Source organism: Pygocentrus nattereri, chromosome 25, assembly GCF_015220715.1.
Source record: "Pygocentrus nattereri isolate fPygNat1 chromosome 25, fPygNat1.pri, whole genome shotgun sequence".
NCBI lineage: Eukaryota > Metazoa > Chordata > Actinopteri > Characiformes > Serrasalmidae > Pygocentrus > Pygocentrus nattereri.
Window position 1 is genome coordinate 23,177,679 of NC_051235.1, and position 23,046 is coordinate 23,200,724.

General features: G+C 40.6%; 1 protein-coding gene across 1 annotated transcript in view; it reads right to left on the minus strand.

The window, feature by feature from the left end:
* si:ch211-186j3.6 (neural-cadherin) overlaps nt 1-23,046 on the minus strand; it is a 374,937-nt gene that overhangs the window by 45,986 nt on the left and 305,905 nt on the right. The window contains exons 24-27 of the mRNA XM_017723303.2: nt 7,520-7,647; nt 6,499-6,626; nt 4,682-4,805; nt 815-995 (exon numbers count right to left, since the gene is read on the minus strand). Coding sequence (XP_017578792.1) covers nt 815-995; nt 4,682-4,805; nt 6,499-6,626; nt 7,520-7,647 — 561 coding nt within the window. The remainder of the gene's footprint in view (nt 1-814; nt 996-4,681; nt 4,806-6,498; nt 6,627-7,519; nt 7,648-23,046) is intronic.

The window sequence follows — 23,046 nt, forward strand, 5'->3', positions numbered from 1 at the left end:
GTTAGTGTGTGTTACGCTGGTACAAGTGGATCAGACACAGCAGTGTTGCTGGACTGAGAATAGTCCACCAATCAAAAATATCCAGCCAACGGCATCCTGTGGCCAGAAATTGACCACTGATGAACTGGAATGTGCCACTATATGAGAGTGGAGCTGGAACAATAAGTGTAGATACACAGAGATTTACCTAATATAGCAGCCAGTGAGAGCGTACTCTGTGGTTTAGAATTATGCTGTTATTTCATTCATTTTAATTTTAAATGTTCAACATATTTTCTTTAGCTTTGTGTGCAAATCATTTACTGTGTAACTAATATGAAAACTGTGCAATATATGATTGTAATTACTGATTTATTACTGGATAATAATAAAAAAACAAAAGAAAAAAAATGTTAATATGCCAAGTAATTCCAAACTTCTGTAAGTAGTGAACTTGAGCAGGCTGCAGGGACTGTAATACACTGCACACGGTTTTCTGTGTTCTAGGTGTTACATAAACAGAACCTACTGTAACGACTCATAATGGTTCAGATTCTGTCAGAACTGTGCCAGATTTGTGTTTCTGCGAAAGCGTGGCATTGGCTGCTAACACTTTCTCCGCCTACACATTGCACATTCAAAGCCACTGTATTGACTCCTACAGTAAAAAAAGCCTTCTGTTGGCATCTACAGTCATACTCATGCTTCCTCATCGATTTACACATCCATTCACTAGCATCCCTCAGTAACTGAGCTCTAATGTCACGCCAACCTTAACTGCTACTTCCCCTCACATGCATGCGCGTTAGGGTGAATGCTTGTGGGGTCGCCCTACCCTGTTCACACTGATGCCCGCTGTACCCAGGCATGCACTGGCAGCTGAAGGAGCCCCATTCACCGTGGCAACGGCCCCTGGTGCCGCAAGAGGGAAAGCCCATGTTCATGCAGCTGCTATCCGTCATCAAGCAGCCAGGGCTACTGCTGGAGGAATCAGCTGGAGAGCCCAGATCGTACAGCTGGAGAAGAGACACACAATTATGCAGCGCTGATGAAAAGGAAGGCAAAAAGCTCTGAAACTGAAACGATGAGACAAATTAACCAAAAAATGTATATAAGAGAGGAGGAAGTTGTCTACAAATGGAAACCATAATATAGAGACAGCCACAGCGAGGAACTGTGGGGTGATTTAAAGAGCCCAGTGCTGCTTAGCCTTGAGAAGAAAGAAAGGTAACCGAGTAAGTGCCCTTCATTCTGTTTACGAGCTGCCTATTATGAAGTCTGCCTCACTGGAAATGACCGCAGTGGTGGGCAGTGGCAGGTGAGCTGGAGGCACATAAAAGATCCACAATGAAAGGACAAGAAAACCTTGAGGCCTTCAGTTCTCTTCTTGTCTGTGAGACCCACAAGGCGATTAAGATGTCCAATCTCCACTTTTATGAGAGGGCTCCTCTCATCTGTGCCAGCTGCTCATAAAGGGCGACGCTGGAGTGGTCTGTGTCGACACTGAGCTGGGGTTCGATCCCATTCAGGAGCTAAATGCTGCTGAACCAAGCTTATTGTTGAAGGAGGGTACAGTCGTATGCAGAAGGTGCCCTTGGGTGCCACTGGTCACAGTACATACTTGGTCGTTTTTCTAAGTGTAAGTAAGTGCACATCTTTTACACAGAACTTTTGTACTTTTGCACTTTTTAATGCACAATTATTGTTTGTTTGCCAGATTTAAAACATTATGTGGCCTGTGCATCACTCATGGCATATTTAATATTTTATGTTTTATTAAGAAACACTGGAATAAAGAGAATAATTAAACAAAGCCAATAAATATAACATATAAATATGCATCTACTGTTGCAAACAAAATATCATATTTCAGTTTATATGTCTGTCATGGAGGTGAATGACATGAGGGACACACTTTCAAAAATGTAGTTCAGTCCCCTGCACTTCTGGTCATGCAAAATGTTTGGAAAATATTGTGTGAAATAAGCAACTTTCTGCTCAAACACCACATTATGAATATAAGGCTATACAGTACTTAGATCTTATTGTTGCATGTTCATGTACCAAAGACCACTTCCTCTATCCACAAGTGACACTGGGCTTTGAGCGTGTTTAGAGTCTGTCTGAGCTACCAGATACAGGTTTTCCTATCACAGCAACCTAGCCAACTTTAGCCAGTGCTAATGGTCTTTGAAAGATTGGTCAAATTCTTATTGCAACGTAAATGTTGAGCTACAAGGTACAGGGTTTCTAATAAAGTTGCCAGTGGGCATGGGTGACGTTTGGGGGGGCAAGGGGGGCATTTTCCTTTGCTAAAATGTTCATCACCTAACTTTAATCATGGAATACTGACATTTGTCAGAACTACATTTACTATGTATAGAGGCTGATCTTCACAACACAGGGGCACCTGCATTCTGATGCGCCGAGTTGTCATGCAATGCAATGTACTATCGAAAGCACTGCAGTCACCAAGATTAAACTATGCTGAGGTCAAGAGCCCCGTTAGCAGCACAGTCTCTACTCTGCTAGCAATGGGAACATATAGTGACTTTCAAAAACTCTAAAAGCACATGGCTGACTTCTATGCAGAAATCAACCACTGAGGCCCACAGTCTACATAGAAGACGAAGAAGTGACAGTGACTGGATCAGATGCTGACCTTGCTAGGAGGTTACTACAAAGAATTGTAATTTGGTGTATTGTACAAAACTTTTCAAGAAAACTATGATCAGTTTCAGGAAAATGAAGTCTAATCGCACTGAACAGCACTTTTGGCTCTACAACACACTACTAAGTAGACCTGGAGTTTGTTTGTTGTCACTATGGATTTCCCAAAGAGGAGATAAGAGCTATCCCTCTTCAACACTGTTCCATCAAAAGAAATCGGCTTCAATCAGAGATTAGCACTTTTTAAAACATCAGATCTGGGCTATAGCCTAGTAAACGTCGGTAACGTTCCAAGTTGTTCCTCCCTGTGCCAATGAGCAGTGCATCCTGCTTGCTTTGAATGAAAACTTACACAAGAAACACTACGAGTTAGAAGAAACTGTCTGAACCAACAATGCTGAATACTGAACAGGCACTTTACTATGGTAGAACATTGTTTATACTTTGATAATTAAGTTATTTGCTAAAAATACATTTTATACTTACTATATATTTACAGCATTTGGCTGACACTCTCATCCAAAGTGACTTACAATTTGATCAGTTTTTTTTACACAGGTAGGCCAAGGTAGTGTTAGGAGTCTTGCCCAAGGACTCTTATTGGTATAGTGTTAGGGACTGCCCTGGTGGGGGATTGAACCCCAGTCTACAGCGTAGAAGGCAGAGATGTTACCCACTACACTATCCGACCACAGCTTCTTATAGTACTATATATAGTTGTCTTAGATGACTTGCACCCCACCCAACATAAGTCTTAAATGTCATTCATGCCAGTGGGGGCACATATTTGAACGACTGCATAGCTTACAAACTCTAAATCCACTGAGAAGTTGAGAAAGAGATGAGCAGAGAGAAAGACAAAGTAAGATCTTCCAGCATCGTTTAGACCTTGAGTGAGTAAAAGAGACATACTGAAGAGCACCTTTGAATATGAAGGGAAAAAGGGGGAATCAGAAATAGAAACTCAATTAAAGTCAGTCGGACCCATAGCCTGTACTCTATGAACTGTCCCCTGCTCCAGCCTGTTTTATGCTTCAGCAAGTCTTACACAGTCTTCTCCAGTACTTCTCCACTTCCATACACGGTGCATGAATCTTGCATGCTGCAGTGGCCCGTCCGCAGCAGTGGGCCGGTCGGGGGAGCTTTTTACCGTCAAGGACCGTTAGCATCCTGAACTAGTGAGTCACAGACAGTGGCACACAACCCGTCTTCCTTCATGAACCCAGCGGGCCTGGAGTCAGACTCGAGAGCAGCACTGAAGAAGCGTTATTTGGGGCTGATGACCCATTAACATCCACTCCAAAGTCAGCCCGAGGTGTGGAAGCGCAGCTCTTAGACAGAACTTTTAACGCATAAATACTAGATGAGCCATTCAAGGTACATCAGCAGTACTGACAGCAAATGTGTGTAGTTTAGCTCATCTGTTTATATGTGAGAGACTGTAAGGGTTGAATAGGCAGAGACTTTATTATAAAGCAGCTAAAAGTCGCTTGAATACATAAACCAGGGTGTAGTGGGAATGAGCACCATTCTCTGACAAATAGCTTTTTTTAAATGCTGACATATGCAGCATTCGTGTACTGTTTTCTCACTTCTTTGTGTTTTTGTTTAAGCAACAAAACCATGAAAAATGTCATTGTAAAGTGCAATTTCATGTTTATTGCCTTTCAGACTGCACTGAATTTGGTCGATGCTACAGAAGCATCAAGGGGAGAAAAATCAAGTTTTGTATTATTGGCAAAACTTTTCAGATTTTTTTATTTTAACATAAACAGATTAAACAGTACTTTTAGTTCCATTTTTAAGGCAATTTCATACTTTTTTTGAATACCAGCATCTAATCAATATAATATTTCTCCTTTTTCTTTGTGAAAACAGATTACATTTGCTGTCTACTGGGGTCTTGTTTGTGCTATTTTATAATACGTTCTGCTCAAACTATCACAAGTTGAATATACACAGTATAATCCAATGTCAAGAGATTTGACCATGCTTGATTAAAATGTTATGGCATTTTGTATGAAATTCTCACCTTGCTGTCTACGATGAGGTTGCGGATGCAGCCAGTGAAGTGCTTATGCTGGAGCTGGGGGTAGATGTAGGGCAGGTTCTCGTTGACCCCTCCCAGCTGGAGCACCTGGGTCACATTCAAATGCCTGTGGACAGATCAGACTGGACTAAAGCACAAGCTGCTTTCAGCTGTCCAACACTTAATCAGCAGGCCCAGTCAATGAGCATTAATATCCACTAAAAACAGTGCTGTATTGCTTCGCGGTTATAGAGTGCTCCTTCTCATCCGTGGATGCGCTCAATCAATCGCTCAACCTTTTAACCCTAATCCCTAATGTGATTATCAGGAAATCAATACTCTATCAAGTCAATAGTTTACAAGGAAACATTAAATACTTTATTGATTCACCGCATCACACAGGAAATCACTAATGTGAACCACTCGCAAAAGGTTGCTCTGTTAATAGGCTCTCGGCTTTCACACTGAGCACTTTATGCCCTTGAGTAAGGTACTGTACCGCAAGCTCCTCCAGGCTTGATGCAACACAGAGTCCCTGCCAACACAAAGCACTGCCCACCCCCGCACACCTCGGGCAAACGTATAAATGAGATATGCTCAATGTACTTTCCCCACTAAGGGATTCTTTCAAAGATCTTTCAGGTCCCTAAGATGTTACTGCTGTTACCTCAGCAGTAGAACACAGGAATGAGTATGTTATTGTGAAACATTACGGCCGCTATTTGTTCGTAGATCACCACAGCTGTGAATTTGTTATTCAGAATAACACATGACCTGCTGTTTTCATGTTTTTGAAAAAAGAAAAGCAAAGAAGTCCAGAACACTGATTCAAAAGTATGTTTTAAATATTGCCTTCCGCCAAAGAAAGTAGTTCCACCAGCCTGTTTAGTTACATCTGAAAAGTTGGCTCATGGCAATCTGACCTACCAACGTTACTCTCTTCTTCTGAGCCTGACCAAAGGAAGTGCCAAAAGTCAAATGTTATCTAATACATCCAATTTTTCTGTTTGAATATTTGTTCATTTATGCAGTACAGTAATCAGCAACTTCTTGTTTATTAACGACCGGTGGTTAACAACACATGTACTATTTAAAAAGTGCTGTTATCAGATAAAATAATATGGGTTGAACACTTTTCAACCAATCAGATTATGTGGTCAAAACTAGATTTTGTATAATGCCGTGAAATAATATAATTGGTTCAAGTGTAATTGGCTCATGTAGAATATGGTGTATTGTAATTAGCAACAGATTATTACAAATATGTCCAATAATAATAGTTATTAAAGGAAAATGATGCTGAATTTCTGCATAATTAAGTGATTAAGCTGGAAACAGTCATTCAGAGCGGTCTGATCTCACAGTTCTGGAGAATCTACAGTCAGAACTGTTCACAGTGATGGTGATAGGAACCAGAAACCTGAAATATTAATGCCTCTAAAAGCCACATCACAGAAAGTTATTACATAAAGTAATCATGAATACATTGCCTGATGCCTCCTCAGACATTGTTTCATGACATTTTTAAAACTAGGTTTTGGCAGAAGTATATGCAGGATGCTGTAAGGCAAAACAGTACCCAACAAAATATATATTTTTGGACTTATCACTGTGACAAATGCATATAAAAACTATAAAAATGAGGGCTCATTGGATGTTATCAGTAACAAATAAAATGTCTAATTTGCTTGGCAGACATGGCAATCACTGGTTCCTATCAGCAGCTGTAAACTAATTTTAATGAGAGTTTTTCTTTACAGTTAACCATTTCACATCACCTGATGGTGATAAGGTTGAACACAAAATGTAATTTTTTTTACCTATCAAGATTTGGCGTGACACCAGTCACCTCACAGGACGTGTGGTCCTCAGTGGTCAGCCAGCTGCCCACGCCCTCCATCTCCATAACTGTGGCCCCTGCACAGCGATCCAGGGTGAAACGTACATCCTAGGAGAGACATCACACATACTTAATACATATAACCACACTCAGCTTAAGCACGCTGTAAAGTTTCAATTTGCACTTGACCACGGGCCCATTGTCTTTCCATTCAGGCTGCTCTTCAGTGATGATCTTTAAAGACCCTTTATAGCTACAATCTCAGCACTCAACTTAAAGATGTTCAGCTCTGTTCCACTCCTAAAGGAGAATGAGTCACCACCAGGTCATTCTTCATTCGAATGTACATACGTTCTTTTAAAAATGCAATTAAAGACATGAAGCCCTTCACACGCCGCAGCTGCTCTCACACTTCTGTCAGATTGTGTGAGCCACAGTACAATTAAACTCAAAGAATGTCAAATAGACAGAGGCAAGAATCTGCAATATTCCACAAGCAGCCAGCGGGCTGCTCATACGCTGTTTGCGCTGGAAAGTGAATATTATAAATTGTAATTTGGAAATGACCCTTAGGTGGTTTCCTCAGTGTGGGTTGGATAGAGTCACTGCAGTACTGCTGACTGGGACATGCAGAGCTGAAGGAGACATCGGAAAAAAATGCATTCGATCTGTGACAACTGTGCTGGCAGACTTTCAGTGCACATCTATTCTATTTCAGTGCACCTTTGTCTTCATTTTCCCTTCTCTCTCTCTCTCTAAGCCTGAGCCAGAAGATCATGCTCACAATACAAACCAGCCTTTATTCAAAGCAGTCTTCAAAGGTGATGAACCTTAGGCCAGGAGCCAAATGTTAGCGAGAGGGAGAGAGGGTGAGGTGCTGGCCCAAAGTGACATAGGTGAAAGGTCAGATAATGTAGGGGGCGAGCTCCTCCCCCTGGGCACTGCAGGGAATGGAGTGAGGTGGTTTGGCAGAGGCCCTGGTGCCGCCTACACACGCCCACCTTGCTGTTGCTCCTCACGTCCAGTCTGTGCCACCGTCTGTCCGCCACATTTACGTTGCCCGGCAACTGCAGGACCAGAGTGCCCGAGCCGTGGTTTATCTTCAGGGTGGGAGTACCGTCAATCAGCTCTGAGATAAAGAAGGGGGGGCAGAGAGAGGCAAAATATCTTTTTAACTGTTCACAGTCCAATCCAAGCCAATTGGTATCAGTTAGAAGTAAACACCCATGGCCAGCAACTTTGCAAATATCAAAGCTAAGTAACCAACTTTCCACCTCTACCTTACTGAGCCTGTATCTGCCCCTCACCAAGAGGTTAGAAGGACATTCTGTCCTAAAACTAGCATATGCTTTGTCATGATGTAGAGCTGCATTGAGTTTTGGTACTAAGATGAAAATATAAGACAAAAAATGTAAAACTTATAAAAACCATTTTTACCTTTAACAAAATGTATTATTTTCACAAGTGTAATTGTAGGGGTTAGGGTTTAATTCCAAAAGAAAATACCTTACTATTAGCTTACTATTTCATTAAATGCCTTGAGTTTAAATAGATCATAACATAATCTTGGTAAAGGTTTAAAAACCTTTTTAATAGACTTCTTTACTGTGGGACTGCAGTTTGAACAAATTTAGTAGGATGGTTCAAATAGCAGAATATGTAAGTTAATTTGTAGTTAGGGCTCTGTAGTCTAGCATGAAATGACATGGACTACCAGGTGAAATCACTCAGAATCACTGGCCTTTTATACATAGTAGCACATTCTCTAATCGAATAGACTTTTGTCAGTAACAGAAGCCAACATAAGACTATAATCAGAAGACAGAGACATAGCATTAGTGCCTAGTTTCACAGAGCCAGATTAAACTAAGCCTAGACTAAACAGGACTTTTTAATGATGAAGCAACACCAACAATAAGTCCAAGACCAGTTTAAATCCATGTCTAAGACACTTGCCCTCAATGTGTCAAACTCAACTGTTTGATACATTTATAAGAATGGTGAGCAGGTGAAAAACACCTACGAGATCGCAGAAGTCCACAACAATAGAGGCAGGAAGAGTACTTATATGATATGATATCTTTAGGATGTAGACACCAGCATAAAGCGAAGAATACACCAGCCTGATCACAAAGGCTTAATTCAAACAACTGCTACAGTTACATAGTGGAACTGGACTACTTGTATTTAGTGATGAGTGGAATGAGTTCTAAAGTGCACACAGTGATCTTAGCTGCTGAGAGTGGATGGTGCTTTATCTTACAGCAGGAATCTGACCAACATTTACTACAAGTTTTATTATATATTAAAATTATAATGTTTTTGATCGTCATACAACAGCAAGTATTTCACTAAGACTGAAGACAAATTGAAATTGTTGCTCAACAGTGCTTGCAGAGAAGATATCCAGCACCTGGTGGGGCAAAGACCTCAGACATCTGCAAAGGATCAGCAACCAAGCACTAAACCTGATTATTTAAGATTTTCTTCATTTGCTTATTACATTTGCTTCCCAGAAATACGGTTTATAGCTGGTTTGGATATCACATTAGCCTGAGGTCAATTTGCACAGAACTGCTATTACTGAAAGCTCTGGGTTTAACGAATTACAGAAAGTCTTTTGCTCCAAAATTATATCAGACTTATTAAACCCGTGTATTGAAATCTCAGATCTCATCGGTTATTTCTTGCATTATAGTGCCTCCCCAGGTAGAACTAAACTGGAGAAAGACTGGTATAATAAATAGGATATGATTTATATGTTTACATCTTCAGAAAAAGGGTAATAAATTGTTACTAGGTGCTACCCTCAAGGGTACATCTTCAGTACCTTTAGTTATGGAACCTATTTGTACCACACTGTGTTGCAATTATGTTTATTTTTAAAGTTGCATTGATATATGTTCTTTAATTTATTTCTCTTTTTCAAAACATTTGGTTTTAAAAACATGCAATGATGCACGTTTCCTCAGTGAGAGTGAATGTAGTGTATTTTTAAAACTAATTTAAGGACCTTATTGGACCAGTCAGAGACCCTTTATTTATTTCATGTCCAGTAAAAATGGCCATTTTTTACCTGTTTTAGTGTTTTCTTCCATTTGATTTGAATTGGGTGAGACTAAATCTGGCACAGGTGAAGTCAGATGTGCCAAAGCACCAACCAGAGTAAGCCCTATATTTATCAGCTACTCATGTTCCTCTCCCTCACATAATGTGACTGCTCTCCTCCTGTTCTGAATCCCAGCCCATACTTCACTTTTCTAAATTTGATAACAGTGCTTGTTATACTTCATTAGACCTTTGGTTATAGTTTAGCTATATGTTGCTTCCTACTTGCATTAGAAACCTGTTGCAGCTTCACTGACAAGAGTTCAGTAGCCAGTGTGATGGGCAAAGAAAACCCAAACTTACTCTGTCATCTGTCCTTAACAGCAAATAAAAGCCAAACGTACTCTGATATCTAGCCAGAACAGCAAACAAAATCTAAATTTTCTCTAATATATATCAGTAACAGCAAATAAAACCCAAACTCAATGTGATATCTACCCATGACAGCTAATAAAACCTAAATTTGCTCTAATATCTACCAGTAACAATGAATAAAACCTAGACATGCTCTGCAGCTGAGGTAGAACTGCTTCACAAACTCTTCTAAGTTACAGGCGGATATCATAATATAGGCCACAGAGGTATATAACCCTGCAGAGGCTGTCATAATTATTATCATATCATTCTCTAGTATAAGAGAACAAACATATTAGGGAAAGTTCGCTTTTATCTGAGCTAGTCGATTGGCAAATTAAAAATTAATGAAGCCATGGAGATTCCCCTTGGCTTTAAACTGTCAGACAGGGCGTTCTGTACGCAAGCGCTTGCGCCTGTCAGTGATTCTGCATTAATCAGTTTGGCTTCAGCACAAGCTGGGCCCCCATCACCCTTATGATGATACCCTTAGAAACCCATTCTCTGTTTCTAAGCCTTTGTCTTTGTTGCCCTTTCACTCAGTGTTGATTCCTCCTGCTCAAATGTTTAGTAGTCACTTGTTTGCTGTTTCAAATTGCTTGTCGGCCTGTGGCTCTACCGTGTGGAAACGAGTTGAGAGCACTTCTCTGAGCATAATCATTCTCAGTGTATGTTGCTTGGCACTGCACGGTGGCAGAGGTCAACCAAACCATGATTAAGCCATCAGGACAAGTGGCCTGCACCAAACACATCTCCTGTCTTCATTAACTCATTCAATCACTGCCTCGCGGTGAAATTCGCCCAGTTAATTCCCTCCCAATGGAATCACAGTCTACCGCCTTGCATCAGAATCAGTGCTAATTGACTTATAGATCCTGCCTCTGAGCCATCGTCGCTGTCACTCTGTTATCTCCTTACTTTCATAACTCAACTCACTTTATCTCACATATTTACCTAACTGTTTTTGATGGGTTATTACTTACTTATCCCCTCCTTCGGGCAGGGTAAGGGTATAATGGAATGCTTCTATCTGTATCTGTATCAATTCAAATGTGGGTAAGAACTGGAAGTAGATGTGATTTATCTTTTTTTCTTTATTTGTTCACATCTCAAACGGTATGTACACCTACAAAAATGTCACATAGGGAAAATATATTTAAAACATTGAGTAACACTATTCAGAGTGGTCCTTTGAAGATGATTAATAAACTCTTGGAGTATCAGTAACACATCAACAATAAATCAGTGAAGTGCCAGCAGTGCAACTGAAGTGAATAACTTAAATATGTTCTGTTGATACATTACTTACAGTAAGTAGATGTATTGTTAATGTGTTTCTTCCATTACGCAAAACCTAACCTTACTCAACCTTACCCAAAACCTAACCCTAACCCTGGCCCTAATCCTAACTCTAACCTTAAACTCAACCCAACACCTAACCTTACTCAACCTTACCCAAAACCTAACCCTAACCCTGGCCCTAATCCTAACTCTAACCTTAAACTCAACCCAACACCTAACCTTACTCAACCTTACCCAAAACCTAACCCTAACCCTGGCCCTAATCCTAACTCTAACCTTAACCTCAACCCAACACCTAACCTTACTCAACCTTACCCAAAACCTAACCCTAACCCTGGCCCTAATCCTAACTCTAACCTTAAACTCAACCCAACACCTAACCTTACTCAACCTTACCCAAAACCTAACCCTAACCCTGGCCCTAATCCTAACTCTAACCTTAACCTCAACCCAACACCTAACCTTACTCAACCTTACCCAAAACCTAACCCTAACCCTGGCCCTAATCCTAACTCTAACCTTAAACTCAACCCAACACCTAACCTTACTCAACCTTACCCAAAACCTAACCCTAACCCTGGCCCTAATCCTAACTCTAACCTTAACCTCAACCCAACACCTAACCTTACTCAACCTTACCCAAAACCTAACCCTAACCCTGGCCCTAATCCTAACTCTAACCTTAACCTCAACCCAACACCTAACCTTACTCAACCTTACCCAAAACCTAACCCTAACCCTGGCCCTAATCCTAACTCTAACCTTAACCTCAACCCAACACCTAACCTTACTCAACCTTACCCAAAACCTAATCCTAACCCTGGCCCTAATCCTAACTCTAACCTTAAACTCAACCCAAATCTAATCCTAACCCTTGTATGTTTTTGACATGTTACTGGGAGTCTGTTGAGTGTTTGTTTCATCTAAAAGGACCACTCAAAATAAAGTGTCATCAAATATTCCCTTAGTACTAACAGACGGGCTTATTAAAAAATTGCAAGACAATCCATAGCAAGACTTCCACACATTAACATAACTGAAATGTACAACTGGACATTAGTCTAAGTGGCCACAGACACGATAAAGTCTGTGGGACATGTGCAATTCAGTCTTGGGAACCAGCACAAAATTACGAGGAGAGAAAGTGTTGCTAAATGTTATTATTATCATTGTTGTTGTTGTTGTTGTTGCTCAGAGCAAAAAGATAAAGCAAAAAAAAAACCTCTATACAGTGACATGGGAAGTAGTGATGCTGCTAAAACCCACTAAAACCTGTAAAAAAAAAAAAAAAGGAGTAAAGGCCTTAAGTGAGCTTGTTTTAGAATGGGGTTTGTACTGTTAAAGCTAACTATTTCATTGAAGTGAGCCAAATCGCTTCCTCTGCCAGGAGGAGATTTTGTCAGCACATTGCTAAAACAGGGTGGCACAACAAGGTATAAAGAATAATGCTGAAGTAAACAGTATTCCTGAGCCTAATATTGTTATCTTAAAAAAAGTGTCTAACTTAAATATCATGTTCTTTAAATACAGTAGTTTGAATCCGCTTATTAATCTCCCTCTCTGTGTGCTTTTTAGTATTGAAATTTCATATCGACACTCTGATAAGGCACCGCTCAGCTCATTTGCATAAAGTTCTTTCCTAAGGAGAGAGTTCAGGGAGTGTATCTGCAGTTTGATGTGTCAGTTACCCTGCACGCACAATATGTGCTATAAAATCACTCAGTGTCACTCGGGCAGCCTTCAACTGGTCGCTAGTGAGTGTTTTAGTGTGACAGCATGCAAGCAGTATGTCTGGCTGAATAATCTGATAATCTGATCATGTATTTTTTAAAACGCACAGGAGCCACACAGCACTTAGCCAGCGTATATGACAACATGAGACAAAAATATTTGATGGTGGATTTTAAAATGAAACATTCTTTCTGTCAATTTAGACTCCAGCTGACCATAAATGCTCAGCAGGCTGACCTGTTTTACTCACATTGTTAACACTTGATCACAAATGACCTGCATCTGGCTCAGATCACTTCACTACAGTTTTATTGTCTCACAGGCTGTGAGAAGACCTTCTCTGATTGGCTACTGCCACCCTCTGCCACTGTTTATGTGCATATCACTCCACTGCGCTTTATTGTACGTATTGTAAGCACAGCATTGCTTACCGTGGTTACTCCTCTGCACTTTATATGCAAGTAATATTGTATTTTGCACTTTTGGTTAGATGCTAACTGCATTTCTTTGGCTCTGTACCTGTACTTTGCACAATGACAAGAAAAATGCTAATCTAATCTAATCTAAGTTGAACAGAGCTGAACGTCTTTGGTCAGTCATGACAGTCATGCCGCTGCTCGCAGTGCGTATACCTGGCTCTCATTCAAAATTAATGACTTTCGTCTGCCTTGCTGCTTGTTATATGTGTTATACAAGTTTACTGCCATCTCTTGCCACATTATAGCATGTTATGACATATTCTGCTTGATGTACATTATTAAAAAAAATGTAAAAAATGAATTAAAAAGGAATCAACTTGCTTGGGCTTATATCATAACTTAAAACAGCTTCCTCTATATGGAACAGTGGCCTACTGGGACATGGAAAAAAAAGAAAAAGAAGCGAGTGAATGAGAATGAGAGACAGAGAGAGAGAGAGAGAGAGAGAGAGAGAGAGAGAGAGAGAGAGATACTGTGTCTTCTATGTGTATCTGTTTTTGTGTCTGCATTAACACACATTATCTGTTTGTGTACTACAGCAGAGTAAATGTGCCGGGTGGGTCTGTGAGAAGGTAATAGGTAGAGGAGTATCTTATAGGCAGCAGAGCCTGAATAGGCTGCAATTCCCTGGAGGTGAGATCCTGTAGACTTGGTTTGTTGGCTTGTTGTGTGAAGTCAGGGCTTTGTGAATGCACTATGAGGCTCAGCTTATCTTTTGAGGTCAAGTGGACTTTGATGTTGTCTCCCAGTTCGTTTTGTTCAGTTTATTTCTTTTTCGTGGATCCTTTAAAGGACTGAGTGAGTGTGTTGGAAGTCACTGAGGATCAGTGATGCTGAACACCCAGAGGAGGAGCCATTTCAGAGAGAAACCCCTGAGAACACTTGCCTCACACACACACACACACACATTCTTTGTCTGTCTTTGTCTGACACTGTACCTGCCCAACTCCTGACCCTTCACTCACTGAGTTTAGCATTTCCTGTTAAAGCTGATGTGACATTTTGGAACAAATAGAGATAGGAAAGAATAGTGAATGAGGAAAGGAGAGAGAGAGAGAGAGAGAGAGAGAGAGAGAGAGAGAGAGAGAGAGAGAGAGAGAGACAGAAAATAAAGAACAGAAAAAATCAAGAAAGAAAGAAGGTAAGGACAACAAATAAGGCCGAGAGAAGGAGAGTGACATGAGAGAAAGAAAGAAAGAAAGAAAGAAAGAAAGAAAGAAAGAAAGAAAGAAAGAAAGGAAAATGGTAAAAAGAAAGATAGACAGGGAAAAGAGAAAAGAAAGAAAGAAAGAAAGAAAGAAAGAAAGAAAGAAAGAAAGAAAGAAAGAAAGAAAGAAAGAAAGAATGAAAGAAAGAACATTCAAAATGTAACAAGCATGAGTTAATAAACCTGAACTTAAAAATATTAGAACAACATAAAAATTGGACTCCTAATAACTTTGCAAGACCTGGTAGACACTAAAACTGACGCTATCAGGTGAAGAGTACTTAAAGCTTCTATATTTGAGAGAAATTACAAAGTCAAGCTCCATTGTTGCTTCAGATCTAAAATCCACAGGTGTTTCTGTCCATCCTTCCACTGTGAGAAGACAACTCAACACGATGAGTCTGAAAGGAAGTGTATCTGTCAATGAAACCTCACTGAAAGAATAGAACAGCCTGCTCTCGGAACAAGACTGACCACTCCAGAATCCAGACCTCAACATCATTAAATGTCTTTGTGATTACTTTGAATGAGAGAAGCAGAAAATGCAACTAACTTCTATGATGGTTTTTGGAAGTGTAGAAAAATGTCCAAAAGAATGAAAAGAAGTGGACTAAATACTGAAGAAAAATAATTTTCTGTTGAGGCTTCTGTGTATTTTTTTGACAAATATACATTTTTTGTTTTTCTTCTTTCATTAAAAAATAACTAATAACTTTTACTTCATAGCCATTTTGACAAAAAGCACAGTGCTGTACTTTTCTTATTGCAATGCATTAATAACACTAATGTGATTTTTGCCATATTAATGAAGATACCATTGAACTGAAATGGACTGAGTGTGTGCATCTCCAGTGTGGGTCGCTCTGGCCAGGGTATGCATTTGTATGCTGTATGTATGAGGGGGTTGTGTATATGGCCCTCCTGCAGCTTCGCTCCTAAACGTCCAGTGCCGAACACAGCTGTATGTGTCCTCCACTCTGCTGCTACACACTTTTGCACTTAGCCACGCTGCGCAGCAGTCGCGCTGAATTGCCACGGCTTTCCTCTCTTCATCCCTAATTCATGCTGGCCTCCCCTTAATCCCTGTGTCAGCTCTGGGAGGGGGCAGAGGGGAGAGGCACTTTGACCCCCTCCCCAAAAGTGCTTCCTCTCTTAAACATGAAAAATGGCCTCTTTGACTCGGCCCCATGGGACAGCTATAGCAAACAGACGGCATATGGGCTCAGCAAATAGCATTACGAATCACTCAGCATATACAAATCAGCACCACATCAGGGGGGAAAGTGTGTGTGTATGAGCGTGTAAACGTGTGCAGACGAATGTGTGTGTGTGTGTTACAGACAGTTTGTCATCAGCTGGCATGCCGATTCGCCCTCCCCGGCTCGGGAAATGGACCCGAAACACTGCAAGTTGAAAGCGATATTTGAAACCCGCCGTAGCAGTAAAAGTCTGGGAGGGTCGGCTGTGAAGCAGGTTTCTGCAAATTGACCGTAATGCTTGTGTCACACTCGGGTTGTAACTGTATATCCCCCCGGCTGCTTTCATCTGCCAGACATTTCCCTCCAAAATATCTCTGGGTATGTGCGCAAGCACACGTATTGCAGAACGTCTTCAGCCTCATTCGTAAACTGTCCGCATCCTCCGTTTTTTTCAAGTCTGTCTGCCCTAATGAACACGTTGCACATCCATAGACAGGCTCTAATTTAGAAATATTGGGTGGATTGAAAAATGAAGGAATATAGGACACCATTATTCATGAAAACAAGCTCGAGTCATAACTTGATTTATGCTTCACATTATGTTTTAGTATCACAAAATTAACCTCACATCTAATCAATCTAGAGTCAAATTAAAAGTCTTGGATAACTGTTGTGTATAATGAGATGGAAACAAAGCAAAAGGGCTCTGATTTGTGCTTGCAACTCTTGGAAAACTAACACGCTACACCACAAAACAAGAGAGGAATATAATTAAATGGGGTGCTTTGATGTGAAATGCTCTGCTCTAAAGGAGACCAAGTCAGAACCAGAGGTCTGAAATGTTTAATGTATCTAAAAGCTCCCCACAGAAAGTTATCACATGAGATCATTACTATTATGCTGCCTGATTCCTGAGACAATGTCTTACATTTTAGGTTTAGGTTAAATTGTTTCTCTTAAGTGTAAGCTGACACATTAGCGGGGTGGCACGGTGGCATTGTTGCCTCACAGCAAGAAGGGCCTGGGTTTGACTCCTGGCTGGGTGAAACATAATTTGAACATGCCTGTTGCTCTATACATTGTGTATGAATTTCATGATGAATGGACCAAAAAAATAGCCAAAATTTACTTGGAAAAAATTCTGGTTCCATTGACTTACACTGAAAGAAAAGGAGGTTTTTCCTTCTCTTGTAAAGTTCTCATTTTTGAGATAATAGGTTCTGACAACAGCAATATATCCATGCCTACCCTGTGATGGACTGGTGACCTGCCAACCAATGACTGCTGAAATAGGCTCCAGCTCCCCCCACAACCCAGAAGGGTAAGTGGTTTAGAAAGTGTATGTGTGTGACATGTTAGCTATCTTGCTTACTAAGTGATAAGGAATAATATACTCCACTTTACAGCGTGAAAATGCCTGTTGCTCTTTACATTGTTTGTAAATTACATGATGAATGGACCAAAAGAAATGGTAATGACTTGGAAAAAAGTCTGATTCCATTGACTTACATTAAAAGTAAAGTATGCTTTTCCTTCACCTGTTAAGTGACTATTTTGGAAACACAAGTTTGGTCCGACAGTAGCACTTCAGCTAAGTCTTTACAAAGCAATAACTCTTGAATAGCAATCACCACATACTAGTGCACTTGTTAATCATGTAATGGTGCTTGATGACTTTATCATCACCTGGAAGAGTAATGAATTCACTAAACTGTGGTTGGTTTCAATCATAAGCCGGTGACAAAAACCATAGTACTGGAACTTTTGATAGTGGGCTGCTAAAAAAGCACCATTTCAGTTTTCTGCATTTGGTTCAGTGGGAAAACACCCTTAGGTGCAGGACTATAAGAGCCTGTTTCAAGTTCTCAAGTCAGACAATGCTGGCATGTTAAAGATAACTGTCCTGGTCCTGGACAAACTAAGGCTTTGTTCACTCAGCAGGTAAAAGTGGCCCAATCAGATTATTTTCTCCATAACACAGACGTGTTATCTGTGTGGCAGTGTGAAGAGCAAAAATACTCACTGAATCAGACTTTTTTCAACTTTGATTTGAGACACTTTCATATGGGGTACTGAAATCTGATATATACAGTATCTGATTTGTAGCAATGCGACTCAATCTGAACAGCAGAGACTGGAATTCATGACACTTTTACGTCAATCCAACTTGACATTTGTCATAATTTCGCGCTGTTGAGACCTCATATATGGGGTGATGTTTATGTACCAAAAAGAATCTGAAGAAACAAACCAAAGAAGTGGCTGTTGCTGAATAATGTGTACTTTTTACAGTGAGCTCAAACACATTCTGGGTGATGAGCCCAGCTGTCAACCATTGGAACTTCATGAGGGCTCCTATGATGCTGGTGAAGATGAAACTGAACGCTGGGGAAGCGACCTGCATTCATTGCAAGTCATAAATGTTTACATCTGGATAACGCGCCATGTGAAGCATTGCTCTTTTGCACATGTGGGTCAGTTTAGGAGCCTGATCTGTACAGATAGATGCCACATATAGGTCACATTTAACGGATATTGTAAACAGCCAAACAACAAAAAAAGGTGTTTTGGTGACAAAAATTTGGCGATTTGGTGACAAAATCAGATTTGGGCCACTTTTATCTGCTGTGTGAGCGTAGCCTAAGAACTGCATGAGGCCATTTTGCATGTAAACATAGTTGCTGTTGTGCTTGTCTGGAAAGTGGAAGCCTGATCTACCACATTTAAACGAAGAGAAATATAATATAATTATCAACTATAATTTCAATATACCCCTAAAGACAATTCGACATTGATACTGACACAACACTCATCAGCATTAGCTTCACATCTTCGCCTTGATTAAGAAGTGATCCAAGTGAACCATCTTGTCACAAAGGGACAATAAATGTCATTTAATTTCCTTGTGCATCATTGGTGCCCAAGGCATGCTTTGACACCGTGGCAATGCTACAAACCCGCCTCAGCGAAGTCTTGGGAGACTACTTACCATTCACCGGCTGTCCTTAATCAACCAAATTTAATTTGTCAGTCTAATTTGTCTATTGATTAGACATGCTCACCCTTGTACCCCTCAGAATCTTTGTGCAACCTTGAAAAGAGACTCTAACTGGAGACAAAACCCGCACGGGTCTCGGCGCACAAATATTCTTGCCCTTTTCAACCGACGAGATTAATCGAGAGAAAAGCCAGGGGTCAGGAAGGAAACGCGAGTCCAGGTTGGCACTGCAGATTGTGTTGACAGAGAGGAAAAGGGGGGAAAAAAGACTTAGATAAAGAGCGAGTGGAATGAGGGCTATAACAAATGCCACATGCAGAATCCATACGTGATGAAAGGTATTGCGTATATAAGCTCTGTAAATTATAAGCCTGCAGCACATGGTTTGATTCAAAGTCATGGAGATATATAAGCCTTCACAAATGAGCTGAAGAACCTCATCAGTCCCAAGAGCTTCCCCCCCTTTGCTAAGACTGTGGTCAGGCTTTCCAGTTCTCATTCACAGAAATAGAATTCCGATCAACCTCTTTAACCCCTGACATTCAATGCAACGTGTGTCCTAGCAACACATGCAAACAATCAAGGTAGGTTAAATTTAGACCAATGGAAATAATCTGGAAATAATAAAAAGGGATCTCTGCTTTGGATGGATGAGTAAAGCTGCACAACTATGTAGCTTCTCAATGCTTTTGTGCTCCATTCAATACTTCATCTTCTACAGTGAGGCATGAGCATGAACATCAAACATGCCTTTATTTAACATATTTAAAATGATCTCACAATTTATATTTTATTCTATTTTATGTTATTTTATTTCATTATTCTCATTCAATTCATCCAAATAATTTTCATCCAATATTTCCATCTTTTAATATGAAACTACTGTATCAGAAAAATGATAAAGTATTTGCATTCTATCCTCAAAGACCAACAAATGTGACAATATTTATTGCCATATATATAAACACAATCAGTGGTCCAAGTACAATACATCCTATTGCTTATTGTTCAGGAACTACATTGAAAACATTGCAAATATCCTGAGTTATTCTTAAGCCTGGATCACTGAGAGGTTAAATGCTTTTTTATAATAAATGGTAGTTTAAGACTTTATGTTTAAAGAATAATGGACATCCAAAATGTCTATACTACTGTAAATGCTACACTGATGATGTGGGCCACAAATCATCTGATTCTGTATTCATACTTTTTAAAAATAACATGCATACTGCCATAAGTTTATTAAGGACAGAGTGGAAAAGCTTCACGGCTGGATTTTCCTCATAACTCTCCATTACAAAGGTAGGAACACACATCCTCAATATCTGGTTGAACTGTAGCTGTGGGAACCCTCAGGGCCTTCTAGACCTTCAAAGAAGGCCTAATATTTCTAGGAACCAAAAAATACAATGGTTAGGCCAATGCATTTCAGCACTGAGGTAATTCACATTTTTGCTCTATGACAGGAGTTCAACTAAACATGTGGACCACCTAGAGAGCCATGAGGTTTCAGATCCATTAGGTTGGGGCTTCAGAAGGCTTACAGGTTAGATTAATTATCAGCATAGTTAGGAAGTGACGGTGGAATCAGTGAGACAACGAGAGAAACCTTTTCTTGAGAAAAAATGTGACTCTGGGTGGTCTGGAAATCCATTCTAACCAGGTTTCAGTTTGTTGTGGAAAATAGAAGCTGCAGATCTTTGCTGTGGCTGTTTACTGAAAGAGTCAAACTACAACATGAAGATGAAATGTTAATATCTGTTACACGCATCTGATGAAGCACATGGAATGTCTGCTACAAATACTTGAGCTTAATCAAGAAGGGCCAGAAAAGGTGGGCCAGCATTAGATTAGTGCTAAGAGACAGAGAGAATGAGAAGCGATAGAGTAAAAAATAGATGATGAGATTTGAAGTTTAGATCTGAGAGAAACGGGGGGGTGGGGGGGGTAGAAAGTGAGGAGACAGAGAGAGTGAGAGAGAGAAAGAGAGAGAGAAAAAAAGGATAGAGTTAGTATGAGCCTTATGACAGTGAGAAAAAAAGCCTTAAGACAGTGAGAAAAGGAGAGACAGAGTGAGAGAGAGAGAGAGAGACAGAGAAAGTGAGGAGACAAAGACAGTGAGAAAGAGATAGAGAGAGAGAGGGAGAGAAAGTGAGGAGACAGAGAGAGTGAGAAAGAGATAGAGAGAGAGAGGGAGAGAAAGTGAGGAGACAGAGAGAGTGAGAAAGCGATGGAGTGACACAGTGAAAAATAGATGGTAAAAAATAAGGTTTACATCTGAAACGGGGAGAGAGAGAGAAAGGGAGATAAAGTGAGGAGACAGAGAGAGTGAGAGAGAGAGAAAGAGAGAGAGGAAGAAAGGGATAGAGTTAGTACGAGCCTTATGACAGTGAGAAAAAGAGCCTTAAGACAGTGAGAAAAGGAAAGACAGAGTGAGAATGAGAGAGAGATTGAGAGAGAGAGAGAGAGAGAGAGAGAGAGAGAGAGAGAAAGAAAGTGAGGAGACAGAGAGAGTGAGAAAGAACGACAGAGTGACACAGACTGAAAAATAGTGAGAAATTTACATCTGAGAGAAATGGGAAGAGAGAGAGAGAGAGAGAGAAAGGGAGATAAACTGAGGAGACAGAGAGAGTAATATGGAGAAAGAGAGAGAAAGAAAGGGATAGAGTTAGTATAAGCCTTATGTCACAGAGAAAAAAAGTCTTAAGACAGTGAGAAAAAGAGAGTGAGAAAGAGAGAGAAAGAGAGAGAGAGGCAGAGAAAGCGAGGAGACAGAATGACAGAGAGAAAGAGAGAGAGAAAGAAAGGGTTAGAGTTAATATGAGCCTTATAGTCTGTCTGAGAGAGAGAGAGATAGAAAGAGGAAGAGAGATAGGGAGAGAGAGAGAGAGCGCATTTGTGTGTAGGAGCGTGTGCAGTGAGAGCGAGAGAGAGAGAGAAGGAAGAAAGAGCGATTGTGAGTGAGTGAGCGAGCGAGCAGCTCGGGTGGAAGTGTTGGAGCAGCAGCATCAGTATCTTTAATAGGGAGAGCAGAGGCGTGAAGCTGGCAGGCAGTAGGCCAATGATAAGGTTTAATAGGTTGCACTGAAAAACAGCAGAAAATAATAAGGTCTGATGGAGTGAAACACCAGAGTAGTGCAGAGAGAGAGAGGGAGAGAGAGAGCGTAATGCATGAAGACGCTCTGTAGCTACACTCGTTTAGCTGTCTGTTCTCCTTCACTTTGCCATTCATCATTCATCATCCCCTTCTTCCCCTCCTCCTCCTCCTCCTGCACTTCGTTCTCTTTCAGCAGAAAGCCGGAGTCATTTGCACTTCTCTTTTTCGATCGCCCCTCTCAGACGTAAACATCTCTTTCTCCAGCTCCAAGTGATCCCTATTCTTCAACCTAGTAATTCTGCTCATTGCCATCACTTGTTATCTGCTACTATCTCTCTCTCTCTATCTTTCTCACTCACTGTATCTCTCACCTTCACTCTCTCTTTCTTCATCTCTCTCTCTCTCTCTTGGATCCCCATCGCTCTCCTTCTCTCTCTTGGCGTTAGGCGCTTGCGTGTCTTCACTAGCCTCTCCTCTCATCTCTCTCCTGCTGACTATCACTCTCTTCAGTGCAGCATTCTTCAGCCGCAGATGGATCCACTGGCTAAGAACACTATTACACACCATATGGCATGAATGGGCCGGATTCAATTTAGATATGGTACCTGACTGATCATCTGTTGCATGCGGAAAGTTTACGTTCTCATTGCATTGCGTGTGCATGCACACAAACACATGCATGGTGCTGTACACCAACAAGCAAAACTTTACTCTTACTCCATATCTCTGCAGCTGGCACCCCATACGCCATCATTCACGCATTCATTTTGTTTCATTCTCAATCACTATCTCCTCCCACCACTTCATTCTCTACCTCCTCTTCGGCCTATCCATCCTTGTCTTGCTTCTTCTACAGCGCTGTGCTGCTATACTGATTGCTTTCCTCTTGTTGTTTTTTTAGCAATACACACTTACTGGTCAGTGCTTTACCTTGCATCAGTGTATTTACACTCACTGTCCATTTTATAAGGTAAGCTTACCATACAGTCACAATTTGCATTGCAATCTGTTTCTCTGCATAATTCACCTTCCTTGAACCCATTCAACAATGGT